The sequence below is a fragment of the Heterocephalus glaber genome, unplaced genomic scaffold (genome assembly GCF_053883595.1).
Source record: "Heterocephalus glaber isolate CG9 unplaced genomic scaffold, H.glaber_assembly_v1.0 deba00001572, whole genome shotgun sequence".
Taxonomy (NCBI): domain Eukaryota; kingdom Metazoa; phylum Chordata; class Mammalia; order Rodentia; family Bathyergidae; genus Heterocephalus; species Heterocephalus glaber.
In genome coordinates this window covers 4,588,713-4,606,283 of record NW_028258357.1, presented here as the reverse complement: position 1 = coordinate 4,606,283, position 17,571 = coordinate 4,588,713, and the positions used below count along the sequence as shown (strand labels likewise).

The following is a 17,571-nucleotide window of genomic DNA, read 5'->3' as shown; positions in this document are numbered from 1 at the left end:
AAGAGAAACTTTGCTGTATTATTATATGATCATCTCATTGGTTGTTTCATAGACCTAAGAACATTCATTAATGTACGGTATCAATTACAATTATATTGTTAATATTTTTAATGATGTGGATTTATTTGTTTAGTTTGAATATTTGGGGAAAGAATAAAAATAACTGAAAAAAATTATATTTTCTCCAAATGTAAAAACTGCTCCCGATGATTTTAAATTGCTACACCACAATGATTGAAAGCCGTAAGTAAAAAAAAAAAAAAAACGAAAAAGAAAAGAAGAAAGTAGCAAGTGCCATATTCCTTATTTAGCTTAAATGCAAAGACAAATTTTAGCATTACTACAGATACCTGTAATATAAGAAAGGCTGAAACATATCTTCAAAATCACAATTAAATGAAAACTTTAGAATTTCATTTTAGAAAATTATATAATTACAATATTTGAAATAGTCTGTTAAATTTTATATGTTACATAACTTTAATCTGTATTTTAAATTATCCTGATGATGTTACCTATAACTTGAATGCATCTCTTGGTATGATGACATTGTGTGGGTTTCATTGTACATTTGGTAAACATCGATTTAGTGGTGATTCTCACTACATACTAATTAAAACCTCATTTGGGGTTTACTTGGGGGGAGACCATATTTAGGAAAGAAAAATACTTCAACACTTTTTCTAAACATTTTAGCAAAACTATTTTTTTCATGACAAAGGTAATTTTTTTTTCATGACAAAGAATTGAAAATATACTCAAAGTCCTAATATTAGTGGGTTTGGTTGTCCTAATTTAAATTGCAAAGTATATTTAACTGTATTTAATCATTCCCTAGATCCTTAGTTAAATTTATTCTCAGATTGGATTAAGTGCTACTGTATAAGTGACACTCAAAGCCACTTATCTTAGAGAGGTAGGACTTTAGAACAGAATTAATGATGACTAATGGATGTGATATTATCACTACCATTTATGGAAAAGCGTTGAAGACTTTGCACAAACTATTTTGCTCAATACTCATAAATGTCATATGAACTTTTTTCTATATTTTATAAATGAGGAGAAATATTTCTAGAAGTTAATTCATTTGGAAAAGATCTGAAAGATATTAAGTGGAAAAGTCAGTGTTTGAATTCATGACTCCCTGACTGTGAAACTCACTGTCATTACATTAATCCCTGCCTCTTCTCAAATCTCAGGATTATAAATCCCACAGATATAAATCATACAGACTATAAACACAGGATTTTCTATTTAGAAATCAATTTAATCCTCACAGTAAGAGAAATATTATCATCATCAGTAGCAGCAGCATCTACATTATCAACACCTTCAGTACGACCAACAATAGCTCCATTTCACAAATAAAGACTCTGAAGAGTAATGAAACAAGGGGCTTAGCCAGTAACCTACCTAGTCCCTAATAATGCTAATGCAAATAAGGCCAAAGCATATAATCCAAACCAAACCTGACAGCATGGAACTAATACTCCTTCGAAGAAGGAAGACTGGTCATAATCCTCCACAAAATACTTATACCCTAACAGAAAGTATTTTATTCACCATAAAATATTTTAAATGCTTTGATTTTGATGCTATATATAATGTCAACATATCCTTGCTTGCTTCTTAAATTCAAGACTAACATTATTTAGATCTCTGGCTTGTTGGGTTTATTTTGCACCTAGAAGTGTGTGCAGAATTTATTACAAATATTACCTGCTTTGTAATTTATCTGCAAAACATGCAATTTGGTCTAGAACATTCACGTATCTCCCATGGCTAAACTAATACCTACCATATATTGTACTTGTTGATAAAATGAAAATAATGTTGCAAGAAAAAGTTAAGCTGGAAAGAGTCATTAAACCCTTATAGTCTATCAGAAATAAACTGAGAAAAACTTAATTGCTTAAGACCACAGAGTTAGTGACTAGCAGGAATGTAGAAAGTAGCTGTTTTATTAAAAATTGGCTATTTTTGTTTTATAATGTAACGGTAAAGAAATACTGAAGTAAATCAGTACTTTCATTCCCATTTGTCCAGCGGCTATGTAGTTTGTCTAATACAGTAGTGATCAAAATGTTACTAAGAACTGGATCATATTTTTAATACTTTTCATTGTAAATAAGGTGTAGACCTTTATACAACCCACCATAATGTTGGTGAGAAAGTTATGCTCCGATTGAGAATTCAGAAGTTTCAAGGAGGAAATACAGTGTAGGTGAGGGGAAGGGAATTCAAGATTAAGGAAAAATATTTAGCACAAACAATGAGAATGCTATTTATGTTATGTCTTGAACTACAGTGAATTTTTAAAATCACAATACTGCCAAATTGCATATGATATTGTGGACCGAACTACAGGACATTTTTTGAAAGTATCAAAAGTATACTTTCAATGCATCAAAATAACAGCACTTTAAAATATGTTACTGAGTACAATCACACACATCTCATGTTCTTATTTATTTGCTATTAAAGGTGAAAGGGCTTAAGAAAAATACCCTGTAACTCTCTTAAAAGATGTTGACACTCTAAATATTTGATATTATTATTGTATATATTTTTAAATAGAAAAATTTTCCAGTTTTCAAAAATGATATAATATTTAGGACCAAAATTGAACTATTTCATGAAGTGGTACATTAAAGCCATAATAATCCATAAAGATCCCTAGGCTCATTAACTCAGAAAACCTGAGCTCAAAACTAATGAGTTAATACCTGTAAGGAAGAAATACATTGCCTACCCAGCTTAAAATAAGCCCCCACTTGTTATTATTTTTACAGCTATGTCTGTTGTTACTTCAGTGTAATGAAAACCATTTGAAACAAAATATTTAAAACATTTTAGTAAGCATTGCCACTCACAAACAAACATATTTTATGTTATATATAGATACCTTTATGCTAGGTACGGTGATTATCCACACTGAGCAGACTTGAGGAGAACATTTTCTAAATCATCTCTGTTTCGTGTATTTCTGTGTATGTTTTTGCTTTCCTGCCAAATTGTTAATTCCTTATTTCTGTTCTGCCTCCAACATTTTCTAGTTTCCAACTTTTCTGTAGTTAATATTTTTTTCTCTAATTAGTAACAGTAACCAAATTCAATGTCTTACTGCATTGAGTTGTTGGGATTCTATTTCAGTTCCTATTCTTCCCTTCATAAATTGCTATTTTGAAGCCACATGATAAAAAGCACTTCCTTTAGGCTGAAGCTTGGGAGACATGATCTTGAGATAATTTTTTTCAAGAAAACCAGAAAAGTATACCACATATTTTCAAGTTGAAAGATTATTTTTTTTCCCTGGCTACTACTACCTACAGTGAAGAGCTGACCATACTTGATTTCAGGATTTTTGCCGACCAAACATTAAATGACTTACCAATACAGACAAGACTATGGACTTTACAGAATTTTTTTTATTCTTCATAAAGTTCATTGTCCAAATAAATTCAACATAATTTCTCTGTATTCTTTTTCTTTGGTATAACCAATAACATAAATTATGGAGAAGTCACAGGGAGATTTAGTGTAAAATTCTCATAACTTGAGGACAGAAATTCTTTAATAATCCTTTGTTGAAGTGAAAAAGACTATAAAATGTATAATTTTATGTGCCATTTCCTTTCTTGTCTTGGCTGCTAATTTACCTCATTTTTGAAAGTGATATCTAAAACTGTGAGGCACAATAGCACAATAGCAAAATAAATCCTAGGAAAAAAGGAGATCACTAGTCAACGTATATTATGCCCTTTTTAGATTTTAATTGATGCCAGATCCTATTCTAAATGTTTTATAAAACACTGAAGAAGAAATTGGAGTCAGAGATAAAGCAATGAATAGCCCAGGAACGCAAAAATGGAAAATAGAAAGTTTAAAAAGAAAGGAATGAAGACTGAAAAAAAAATGAAATGCCAAAAGACATATCACAGTCAAGTGCAATAAACTTACTACTAAGAGTGTTGAAAGTCTGTCTGAAAAGAGTTGATAATCTGTTAACTTACATTCCTAAAGACATCCAGTCAGTAGCTCAAAATTATGTGAAATATCTAGCATCTCAAGCATTTTTTGCTTTGTTTCACTGGATGCCAATACAGTTCCTCCCCTCTGAACTAAACCGGAGATTTGAAGAATGCAATCAAGCTTTAGACTTTTTTGGTATTAATCATTCAAACATTTAACTATACTCATTAGGAAAGATAGTCTATGGTATAGATAAAGATAGTCAGGTTGGGACTTCATCACTAGTAAGTAAATACTTCCCCTGTCTATACCTCAGGGTCCTCATCTGAGAAACAGAGATAATTAATAACACCTATCACGTAAGGCGGTTGTGAGAGTTAAGCAAAGTTAGCATGTATAAACTACTTAAAACAGTTCCTGGAAATAGAGTAAGGGTAACAGTAGCGTCTGAAACTACAGAACATTGCAGTCTTTTGCCTCACGGAGCTTTGGCTCCTAGAGAGAAAACATTCTCATAGGATTTTGTATAAATCTCAACTGAGACTCAGAAATACACAGTGAACAAAATTCGACTAGCCCTATGACACTAAGTAAACAGAAGTATACTAATATTTTTAATAGGAGAAAACAAGCTAACTGCTTTAAAATAAATTGTAAAACAGAAACAAAATATTTCTTATGGCAGACGTGGGACATTTATTCAAATGGTTTTCATAACATTTGTCTCCTAGAAAACTAGTGTGGAAAGGCTTAGCTGTAGCATCCCTCTATACACTGCCCTAAGGAGACACTGTTGTGACCATGGACCAGTTTTGTAACTCAGATGGGCTGTTTTTCTAAAATTTAAAATGAGAGAGTTGAACAAGTGCTCTCTAATGTTTTTTAACACACAATTACATTAATTGATTTGATGAATTTATTTAGAAAACTGAGGTTCTTAAATTTTTAAGGAACAAAAAAGATCTAAGAACATAATGAAAGCATAAAATTAAAGGAATGAATTCACACTCATAGAGTTTGAATTTACAGTTGAAGGAGTGAAATATCCTTATGTTTGAGGCTGGCATGATCTAGTTACTGAATTAGCAAGGCATTTGTCCAGCATATATGTTTCCTACGTGTATTCATAGCACTCTCTCACAATGCATATTATTAAGTAATAAAGAAAGAAATAATGAATGGCTTACTCCTTATAATTTTAATATTCTTTATCTTGTATCAAAAATACAACTCTAAATAACATTATTCAGTAACACAAAAAAGTAATATGAAATACATTAGAAAGATGAAACACATATTACAAAGAACATAAAAATATACTAAACTTAAAATATAACTAAAAGGAAAAATGAGAAGAAAATTTTGAATATTTTCTGGAATGAGGCAAGAGAGCCCCCATCATGAAGAGAAGTGTTACCTTTACATAGTTAATTTTTTTTTAATTATGTCTGTAAATCTTAAAGGACTAAACGTGTCCTTCATGGAAAGGGCAACACCAAATTTGAAAAAAACAACACAGATGCATAAGGAGAATTGAGGGCTTGAAAGGCCACCTTGAACACCAGGCCTTAAAGGTGGTCCATGAAATAGTATTTATAAGAAATTGCACGACAGGCAATGCTTTTTCATTATAAAGTTAACAAAGAAGAGAGCCTGCATATTGTAATGTAGAGGAAAATTAAAAGACTTTAATCATTAAGTGATGCTATTTCATTTATTGCAACATATCAAACTCCAAAAGGCAGAAAGTATAAAACATTTTTAAGAAAAACACTGAAAGAAAATAACCACAAAATGAATCATGTGGTAAAATCAAAATCTGACAAACATGAAAAAAGTCATCTGAAAGTTAAAATTTCATTTTTGACTATTATATTAGGTACAATGAAGCCTGTGTTCACTCTCTGAAGAATATACAAACCACATCTATTTTTCTGGATCAGTACCCTGTGTAGTTTACCATACCTGTGGGTAGCTGTCAGTCCTTGGCAAAACTGATATATCATAGGTGGCTGCAAAGTGGCTTTTAGCTTGTTGTATTTGGCCATAACGTTCTCTTTTTCTCCACTTGGCTCTTCGATTTTGAAACCACACCTAATTTTTTTAAAAAAGTAGAATTTTAACTAAGGAATATTTGGTAAAGCAAATTTTATGTTAAAAGATTTCAAACCAGATGGAAAACCAAGTCAATAAACTACTTATAAAATTATTAATTTTTGTATCAGAAAACAATCCAGAAATTTTACTTTCTCTTGTACTCTGATATTAAGTGGTAAGTCCATGAGCATTAGAATTTAACAGGAAGAGCTGAGAGACATTCTGCAAATTTACTTGATATATCAGTGCCTCTGTTTTCTCATTTGCAGAAAATAAAAGATAATTAAGTTATATAATCTTGAATATTATTTATATCCCCACATTATTGTGGATAATCTTCCTCCAAGAGAATGCTACAAATCTCAGAAACAACTATAACTTTTTAGTGTAGGTTTATGCCATAACAGGAATGAAGCCAATCTATGATGAAATTAATATGAGTATATTAAAAAATGATCTTTTAAACATGTCACAAAGTGAAGACTCTTCTAGGTTGTACTTACACTTAGATAAATTATGCATAAAGATTGCATCTAAAACATATGGATGGCAGTGTTGGAAGTATTTTAATTATTTAGAAGTAGAAAAAATTAAATATTAAGTTGTACATGTTAAGGATTGTATGAGATGTGTTTTTTAAATGTTCAGATATTGTCAGTAATTTCTCCAATTTAAAACATTTACAGGTAATATAAATAATACAATAAGTAGGGTATATAGATCCAAGAGTTAAGAATGATTGTGAGTTAATGTGGCCTTTTTCATGTCACTGAATGTTTTTCCACAATTTTTCTAATTATGTCCCAGAAATACTTATTATAAGGACCATCTTCTCAAAGGATTGATTAATTTACACTTCTATTACTCCAAAAATTTTATATTTAATATTATAATGTAGTGAAGTGAGATAAAGAAAATTATACCCTATATGAAAACACGGAGACACAGATTAGACATCATACTGTACAAAGAGCTTTAGGGAATCCCTTTTGCCTTCTTTATATAACTAGGTGAAAATATATTTAGGAAATAAAACTAGAAATCAATGATAAAAATGCAAATTGTAAAACGTCTTTCCTTAAAATTTACTTGGAATTTTACATTCGTTTTAATACTCAATTGTAATATTCTCTATATCTTTATACCTTCACAAATTTGTCTATTGAATAATGCTTGGTTTAATGTTTAAATATATATTTCAAATTTAAGGTGCCACTTGAAGAGTTTTCATCAATTAAAACAAGACAAAAGTTACCTGTTTAGAATGTTTTCATAGTACACTTCTGATAATAAATATTATCCATTATACCCAAAGCTTGAGATGAAAACTAAACCAAAAACAAAAGTTTTTGTTTTCATTTTTTACTGTCTCTACAGATAGGCACCAAGAAATATTAAGAGTTTTACTAATGAGGTTTTGGGGGTTTCTCCCCCATTGACAAAAAGACTTAGACCATCTTCTTAAGTGGGTGCCAATTACCGCTCTCATGTCAGAAGCAGGAAGGGGAACAACCTGGGTAAATTAGGTTCAGGTTGGCTCTCTGTACGTGTTTTCAGACAAATATAATCAGGGCTTAAGAGGAAAACATGCATAGTACACAGCTGATCATGCCATATGTAAACATATTTTTCTATGGTTAGAAGTATAACTAATTTAAATATATGGACACAAGACACATGCAGGACTGATGTTAGTACATGACAATTCTAAAATTCTTCATTAGCACAAACTTTCTATATATTTACTTCCTGAACTAAGACAAAATAACCATTTGTGTCCACAAACTCAAGCAAAAATCTGCTGCTTGTTATCCCTGCACTACCAGATGTTCTCTTTAATGATGTACCAGCCTTACAATGCCTGAATTTTAAGAAGCAATACTTACTCCATTCAGAACAAAATTTTTTTTCTACCTATTCATTTCTGACAGTGTATGAGAATAGCAAAATTTGGTATTTTCTTAAAGTAGTAAGCATATACACAAAGAAAAAATCCATTCTCCAGAAATACTGTTGAGGTTGAAACTCTTATTAATAGGGAACTAATAAAATATAATTTAAGTATTTCAAATCTAGCTAAAACAAAATACACCTAAGAGGAAGAATTTTGCTTCATATACTTTTTGTTTATCAAATTTTTAAAAAACTTTTAACACTTTAAATCATATTTGTATAATTTAAATAATTATATAAAATAATTAGTACATACAAAAATTTCTTTAAATATATTTTACTATGTAAAAACTATAGTTATTTAGATTTTTTAAAAAACTAAAGTGGTGTTGACAATTTCTAGGGCTAGAAAATTATAAATGAACTACTGGATGCTTCTTTAATTATATTAGCAAGAATATTGCATGTTTCACCTAACAATCGACAATTCATGATGTTTCATTTTTTTTATTTTATCATAACTCAACCTACATGAAATTATGGATTTATGTGAATTATACAAATAATTTACAAATACCTTGGCATATAATCTAAAAAGAATTTCAGTGGCTGATGAAAGAGAAACAAAATGAAATATATTCATTATCTAATTAATAGTTATACTTCTGTTTTTCATCCTTTAAAAATTACTCAAAATGAGATATACCATCATATTCTGTTCATCTTAAATGGCTTAATTTTTATGCATATGCAATTACTTCTGTTCATATGTTTTGTGTACACTGTCAAAACCTTTCCAAGTAAAAAGGAAGTGTAATGGATCTGCATGCATAAATATTACATTGTTCTATGTCATCAGCTCCAGAATCAGTTTCTTTCTATGCAACAAAGTATGATGGTTCAATTATTCTCTTTTCACCCCAGCCCACCACAAGGCCTCCATCCAACTCCTACCTGGACCCTGGCCTCAGTGAGCTCTGTTCTCAGAGCAAGCTGTTCTCTGACATAGACGTCGGGATAATGGGTTTTCTGAAAGACCTTTTCTAGTTCTTCCAGCTGCAAACTGGTGAAGGTGGTTCGGTGTCTCCGCTTTTTACTGCTGGATACATTGCTGTCACATTTATCCCCAAGTTCATCCATTTCTCCCTTCTCTGGCATTCCTTTCCCGGGAGACATCCGGAGACTGTTGCAGTTGTCCATTGCTCTGTTCAGTTCGGTGTGAAGTGGTTGTTGTCCTTCGACTTTGGTGATCCCATAATTCACTGCACCCAGAGGGGAAAAGAGCACTGCTCAGGGGTGTGAAACACATCTCCATGAAGGAATTAAGTTGAAGCAATTTAAAGCATCCGGAAATAACTTTGTTAATGATTTACTGTGCCATTATTAATTTGATCATCACATTATGTGCAATTATTAATTCACTGAGGAACGGGTTTAAAAAGCATTTTTCAAATGTGTACATGGAACTCATAATTTGTCAAAATCCACAGTCCTGCTTTATAGGGCTAATGTAATATGTAGGCGCATAATGTACAATCAAATTAATATAGTCCAACTAACAGATGCTCTGGACATAAAAACGAAAACTTGAGTAACCATAATTTTTGAAAAGTTAACCAGACTTAATATGTTATATATTTATTCCAAAAGAAAAAAACTAGCTACTTGTGTGCCTCAAAAAATTTCAATTTTAAGTAACACCTATACATATGTTAACATCTAAAAGTTATCTTCTCTCTCCACAAAATCCATGGATTATAGTCTTAAATGGGGCATTATTTCTACTATATATCAAGTATTTTAACTGAACACTTATGGTTGACTGTAAAATTCTTTCAAAACACGACTTACTAAATTGAAAAATGAATTTGTTCTGCACTTTTGGAATGTTTCATATAAAACAGTAAGATTTAAGAAAACATCTTATTTTAAAAGCTCATCTTTCAGTTCTCTTTTAAATATTTCATATTTCTGTTTAACTCGTGAACTAGGTTTTAGGACAGAAAATTGTATCGTTTCCTTTCGGAACACAGAGAAATTAAAACATTACACAGGATGGCATCTGTTCCTCAGTTGAGAGGTGTTTTAATTTCAGTAATTTCCTCCAGATTTGATTGCATGTTTGCAACATGATATAAAACAAAAATATATCACATAATGCCACGTACACAAATACTCCGAATGCACACAGTGAAATGGGAGGCATTTGCTAGTAGAAAGAAAAGTCAACCATCCACAACAATTATTTCCAATGAACGTTCGATTTTTTTCTCATTTGTATTTGTTTTGCAATTATTGCCATTTTAGCAACACCTTTAACTGTTAAATGCATTCGACTTTAATACCTATACAACTGAAATTCCTGCTAGCATTCATGCAAAGGAAGATACGATGTAAAATTAAATATAAAGAAGGGCCCCTGCTGATGAACAATACGGTTTTGTCTCAGCGGGCAGAGTTAAACGGGAACTTCGGCAATTAGGGATGGGGGAGGGGAGCGCGAGGGGCTGAGGGCATTTCAGGAGACAGACAGGATCTTTCCTAAATTAGGAGGATGGCCGCACGTGTTCGTCTTACTCAGCATCTCCCTGCTAAAAGTCATCCTAATAGTGCGTACGAGTTTAAAAGTGAATAAAATTCAATAATCACCCCTTTCCTTCCTCATCTGGATTCCCGACAATTAAAACATAAAATTGAGTCCATCTCGTAGTTAACACAGGACATTACAGAACATGAAAGTCCTGTCAAATCCAACAATTTACTGCCTATGTATCTGAGTTCCAAAAATACACATCATGATATCTGGATACAGCCAGAAAGCCAAAAGTTCATTCTACCGAGTAACTGTTCGAGATTTTCTAAGCAAATAACTGAAAAGATTTAATTGTTTACTCTAGCGTTACGTCTTCGTTTTTATACCCCTACAAGTCAAAAGCAACCTGCAACAAGAATAAAGTGAAATAAAAGGTTTACTTAAAGTGTGTGTAAAAAGTACTTAGATTATGAGCTCCTACAAGCTACCATCTTGCTAGATTTCTGAACTTTCATTAAAACTGTGGGCGGAGGCTTGTTGTAAATATTTCACACTTAATTCGTTTGTTATTTTAGAGCAGCCCGCTCCTTACGGCTTAACTGTGGAATATATACAATGATAAGGAAAAGCCCTTTTGGAATTGTAAACGTCTTTTAGCTGTCGCGATCTGAAATAATAGCTCCGTATCGAGTTACAAGATAGAAAAGATAGATGGTTTGTTTTGATAACATTTTGACTTTGAGATACTCGGGCGTTCAGAGTGGAAGACTTCACCCAGAAGCATTCCGAAAAGAGCTGCTTGGGTGACCTTTACTGTGAGGTCAAAAAAATTAGATAATGCAGATTCCTAGAGTGAGTAACTGTGTCCGCGATTCTTCTCGTCGCCCGAAGCTATTTAAATCGGTGTTTATCAAAATTTTACGTGCTTTATTTTAAAGCCCCCCCAAAAGCAGAAATCACAAAATCGCCCCTAGCAGCGCTCACAATTTCACAATGAAAAATACCGCCACGCCTTGAACAAAAGTTTTTGCTTTGTTTTTGTTTTGTTTTGTTTCACCTAAAGGAGCGAGCGCAGAGGTTTCTTCGCTTCCCTCCCGGTAGGGACGTCCTCTAAGCGGCCGGCTCCAGGTCGGCTCCTCCCGCCCGCCCCAGCAGCGGGCTCGGCTCCCCGAACCCCAGCGCTACCTCGACTCCGGCTACTTAGCGCCCGGAGCGGTTAGCCCGGGATCCGGTCCGAGACTCGCGGCCCTCGCCGCGGATCTTACCCGGTCTCGGAGTGAGGATCCCGCCGAGGCGACCTGGGTCCGGGTCCCTCCTTTCTCCCCAAAGCTGGCTTCCCACCGCGCCCCTCCAGCCTCCTCCCCGCCCGTGCGGACCCGACCTGCACCTCAGTTCGGAGCCCGGGCTGCTGCGGCCTGGGCCGGGGCGCTGGCGACTCACCGCTGCCGTCCTGACAGGGCGAGGTCCTCTCCAGGCGCACGTGATGCTCGGCTCGGGGCAGGGGCCCGAAGGCCTGCACGCATTTGCCGGCCGACGCTTTGCTGTAAAAGGACTCATTGTCCAGCGTCTCCATAACGTGCTCCAACGCGCCTCCGGCGCCCATGTAAAAGTCAGTGTTCTTACTTGGCAGGCTCTTCAGGGCGAACTTCTCGCTGAGAAACTCCATAGCCCTGCGAGGCCGCCTCGCGCTTCTGGGCGCGCGGGGGCGGGCGCGCGGGGGAGGGCGGAGGGAGGGCCGGAGCGGAGCGCAGGGGACGCGAGCGCGAGTGCCGGACGCCGGGAGCTGCCCTGCTCCGAACCCTCTAACGCGTCCCGGCTGCAGAGGGGGCCCCCGAAGTTGCTTTTATATCTTGAAACTCAGCTGGGCTCCTCGGCAGCCTCCCAGGTCTAATGAATATGAAAATAGGCGGGCTGCTAACTCCACCCCGGGGCCCCTCCGCCCAGCCCACCCCCTCTGCCCCCTTTCCCCCCGCAGGGCGCGTCCAGGCCTAGGGTAGACCGACAGTTCCGCTTCAGACAATGCCAGCAGACAAGGCCCGGCACCCCGAACCGCTGTCGCCGCGGCAGTGGACTGGCATTTCGAAGAGCTGGTGAGATGGCGAAGCAGTTGCCCCTCCGCTCCCCGCCGCCGGGCCCTCCTGGGAGCCCCCCACCCCGTCTCCACCCCGCCGCCACGCCAGCCTCTCGCTACCAGAAAGATTTAGAGGCATCCTGAGAACTTGAAAGGAAGCACTGCTCTAGAAGGGCCTTTATTTCATCCGTAAATCGTTTACGTGGAAGATCCACATTAATCGGAAGCCCGAGACGCCGGAGACCCCTGGAACTGTTAACGGGGCGGCTGCTCAGCTCCGCGCCCCTCCGAGCGCGCGCCCCTCGAGGCCGTGGCCTCCACTTCTGTGCAAGGCGGCGGCGTGGGGACTTGCGGGGCGATGGGTGGAAAGGGAAACTGAGCAAGAGGCGTTGAAACCATTCCACCACGCTAATCCCCACCGATTTCCCCACTTCCTACCACCTCGGCGCTCGGTCCCGACTTTACCCTAGACCAAAAATGTTTCAAGAAGTGCCTCCAAAAAGCCCTAAGTCCAGGCCCGAGGGAGGCTCCTAACGCAAACAGGTTTGTGAGGTGGAGGGAGGCATTCAGCGAGTCCTTCTCTCGCTCTTTTTATGTGACTCTAGATGCTTTTGAGGAGGCTCAGTGGAGGTACCCCGCCAAGTGCGCGCGGGGAGCTGAGCCAGCGGAAGCGGGCGTAGGGCCCGGAGACCAGCACCGCGGAGTCGAAAACCTCTCTGTGTGGCTTTGGACCCCACCCCAGCTTGCGAGGAGCCCCAGGCGCCTTGGGCAAGAAAAAGCAGCCTTCTGCAGTGGGTTCCATAAACTGGCCGATTTGATGAAAAACCCTACCGAGTTGTGGGCCAGAGAGGTCTCCGCTGTGGGTCCTAACTCGCCACAGACCCTCGCAGCGGCTGTCTCAATGGTCCAGACCAGACTGGCCATTACAGTAGGGCTTTGGGCACACCGAGCAACCCTGATTGTGGGGGCGGTGAGGCCAAACCCGTCACGGGTAGGCCCTCGGATGCGTGCTGGAGTGTCCTTCTCTTCGGGGGTCTTCGCTGACCCACGCGTCACGGGTATAACCGGGCAGCAACCTGGGAGGAGCAATCGCAAGGCGATGCGCCCCCCCCCCCCCCGCCCCGAGCTGCGAGTGAGCCCTACCCTGAAGGCGAGGTGGGCCATAAAACCCCACATCCCGCCAGACGGGGCCCAGCAGCCCTGTTCACTGAGACAGTTCTCCTGAGGAGGGCACAGTCTCTCTCAGCGGGCCCTCCTTGGCGTGTGCGCTCAGGCTCTGGCAAGCTGACACTCTCCCCGGGTTTAAAGACCCTCTGCTGTGTTAATAGTGTCTATCTCCGAAGCAGTACCGCTAGCATCAGCGAGGAATCCGCAGAGCTCAAGAGGGCGCGGTCAAATGCGCGGACGGGCTGCGCTCCAGGAGAAAGCCCGGCAGCTCTTGGAGCCGAAACTGCACTGCAGATACCCTCAGCTTGGCGAGGCCCAGTTTGGGGGCAAGGGAGTGAAAATGGCCAAGGATGCGCGTGTGAGTGTGCCCGTGAGACTCAGGAGAGGAGCCGCTGTATTCTTCTTGGACACTTCTGGTGCCTTCCTCGGCAGCCCCTGTGGAAGTCCGAATGCCGGTGTTGAGTTAGTCCCGCACTCACCCCTGGTGGGTCGGTGATTTTGATGATCTCCCATCTCTTTTTGTTTTGATCTTACCTTCAAGTATTCTGAAAGTCTCTCTCTAATAAACGCGGGGAAAGATGAGGAATGGCCCTCTGATAGCCCCCCCCCAAAAAAAATTCGCAGCAGCAAGAATTCCTATTACTGACTTGAGGAAATATACAAAGAACTCCTAGTTATAAACTTAGTTTGGTCCTAGAGCTCTGTCAGCTTGTTTATAAATATGCGTTTTAAGAGCCCTAAATTCCCTGCAAAACATTCAGTGTCTTAAATGAAAGACATATGATGCAAGCTCTGGAGAGGACTTGTATACCAATAAAGGTCCCACTCACAGAGGAAACTACAGGGTAGCCAAGGACAGTAAGCTAGTTTCCACCCCATTACCCAAACTCCCCTTTGATGGTAGTGGTTAGAGGGATGGGGTGCAAGATATCACCAACCCTACTTAATATCCCTGAAGCCTCCTGGAAAAGCAAATGTCTTACATGGAATTCCCTGTGTTTTGTGACATGTAACCACATGTGCCCGTAACAGAGGGAACAGCTAATGGCAAACTCCCAGAACAAATGCTTAATCTGCAGTTTTTGGCAAGAAGCTGGGTCTTTGGTTGCCAAGAGCTGCATTAAATGGATTTTGAGAGTTCGAGATAAGTTTATAGTAGTGACACAGCTCTAGCCACTGGGGCATTAATACTAAATTGAAAATAATACTAATTAAACCCATAGTACTTAAGTGATTGCTGGAAGTCACAAGGAGGGAGACGGAATCATATTGGCTGGCGGGGGCGGGGGGTGTCAGCTCACCTTTCCTGAGGTCTACCTGGGCTTTTTCTGCCTGATGTCTTAAGGATAACCTTGAAAATTGACCATGACACTTTGATAAATGCTTTGAGCTACTCTACTCAGATCCATCATTGCTCCTAACTCCATAGCAGGCCTTTCAAACCTGCTTCTTATGGCCAGTGCCCCATCCCAACCCTCCTGGGCTCCAAGATTCTGACCAGTCAAGTCCGCAGTGTTCTGAGCAGTGATCAGCGGGTAAGAGTGAGCCCCTGGATTAAGTCAGGTCCTGGTTGGGGTTTTAACTGGGCAGTTTGTCTGGTCCCCTCCAGGCTTCCCTTTCCTACTTCCTTCTACATGCCTGCTTCACCTTTGAGAGTACTGTCCATCTCTCCATACTCAGAACTTGGGATCAAACCCAGGATTCAGCCTTCTTCTTTCTTGTCCATTGAGAATTCTATCCAAGCCAAGTCACTGTGCTTCCTTTACTGATTTGACTCCTTTACACATGAAACTTCAGGATGTCCACCAGCACAGACAGGAGACTCTTCAAGAGGCAGTAGGAGAGGGACAGAGGTGGGGAGCCAGTCATTTTTTCCAAAAGCCTAAAAACATTTAGGACAGCCTAGAAACCAGCACTTTCAGATCTCTGGGCTCTTTGTAGCCTTTGACTTTTCTTTGTTCTTCTTGGAGGGAATGAGGTACAGAGCCTGCTGAGGGCGTCAAGAAGGAATGTGAAAAGCCAAGAAAGCACAGGGGTGACCTAATGCTGCCTCAGGTCTCAGCCTCTTTGAAAATTGTTTTTTCCTCTAGTGATAAAGATGGGTTGGAGTAAACTAGTTTAGTCTTCTGCTGCCAACAGATGCCAACAGACTATTTTGTGAAGATGACTGATGCTTCCATTTAAAGTTGCCTTTAACTTTATTCTTGCAACCAGTTGGTAGTTGTTGTGTTAGGTTTCAGCATCCTCCAACAGTGGTTTGGGGCTTTTAACACATTTCAGTTCCCCTTTTTGGAGCATAGAATTAAAATAGTAAGTTAAAACTATTTGAAAAGTCCATTGAAGTGACTGTTTGACACTCCCCCTCCCCAGGACATAGTGCATCATTAGAAAGTAAAATGCAGCTTGACTCATGTTGCATTTTAAAAACCTCTTACAGACTAAATGCTGCCTTTAATGTTCCTCTCCCCTGTGCAAAATGTATTTTGGGAAATGAAAAATATTTCTATGTGCATACATCAAAGCAGTAGTAGAAGCAATGTGTAGAAAAGTCTAGTTCCTTTCTTATTAAAAATATTACATTTATATAATAATAGGAATGTTAAGATGGGGTTGCAAAAATTTGAGTTTTGGCCCTTTATTTTTGCAATAAGAATTTGAGGCTTGTTGTAAGTAAAGCTAGGGGAAAGGTGTGCTGTGTCAAGTGAACTATGTCAAATGCAGAAAAGCAACCCTCTGGAGGGAAAAAGCGTCCAATGGAGGGAAATTCTCATGAAAAAGTAGTAAAATAATTGAAAGTCATGCATCATGGCAGATAGCCAGATGGCCTCGTGTTTGTGTGTGCTCCACTGCTGTTTTCCTTCCTAGGCTTCGTGTTCAACCTTGTCATAGTTGTGCAGACATAATACATGCAGAAATACATGCTGCATCAAAGGATCTCAAAATGTTTCCATATATATGTGTGCGTGTGTGTGTGTAAAAAGCTATACATTTTCTTAAAATGTGTATATCAAGCCACCATATCCAGAAAACATGCCCATGACATGTGAATACTTGTCACATTTGAGAAGTATCTATCTTTTAAAAAACAATTACTGAATGTTAATTGATTGTGTAAAGCTCTTAAGTGTCTTGTCAATCAAACCTCTCACATTCTATGCATTACTTTTACCTTCAAAAACTGGTTTCTCTGATCTATGTTTGTTTTTAAATTTGGACTTGTAACCTTATAATGTGGTAGTTTTTCACATGACTTTTCCTTAAGAGGGAAATTAATTTGGCATTTGGTTCTTCTATAGCATCCAATTTAAATGTAAAAATCTCACATGACTGTCTCACTTGCAAATAGTTTGACTTATTTAGTATATGCAATTATTTACTTTAATATAGAATTGTTCACATTTATTTAAAAATGTATTTTATCACAAATATAAAATATCAAGATTAAATCTCAATAATCTAGGCACTTTCATTCCTATCTATGGCTCTCTGTCATTATTCTAGGAAGTTCTGAATATGATACAAACCATAAGATTTCTTCTATCACCCGCACCATTAAATGGTGCGTACTTACACTAACCTGTATTCCACACGAATTTTGATTTCATTGGTATATTATTGTTGAACTAAAATATTTTTTCAATAGCATGCTTGATATGTGAATTGTTTAAACGTCGAGTCTATACACGTTGAAAACATTTTTCCTTTTAATTTACTAGATATGTCTGAAAAAAAAAACTGCTTCTTTTCCCGTAGATATTGTGAGGGCATTTCTAATGTTTTCACATTTCAAGGGAAGACGTTTAAAGAAAATCTCAGCATAGATACTGAGGCGAAG

The 17,571-nt window shown here is 38.2% G+C and overlaps 1 protein-coding gene across 3 annotated transcripts in view; it reads right to left on the bottom strand.

Annotated features, from left to right (window-relative positions):
• Positions 1-17,571, bottom strand: part of LOC101723938 (ALX homeobox protein 1) — a 247,726-nt gene that overhangs the window by 9,247 nt on the left and 220,908 nt on the right. For 2 of the 3 annotated variants that reach the window (XM_087192559.1, XM_013066581.3), the window contains 2 exons: positions 8,920-9,227; positions 5,941-6,069 (listed from right to left, as the gene is read on the bottom strand). In XM_087192559.1, the coding sequence (XP_087048685.1) occupies positions 5,941-6,069; positions 8,920-9,227 (437 nt within the window). Of the gene's footprint in view, positions 1-5,940; positions 6,070-8,919; positions 9,228-11,938; positions 12,424-17,571 lie in introns of those variants that run through there. The other variant, XM_004867533.4, reaches the window with a different exon arrangement.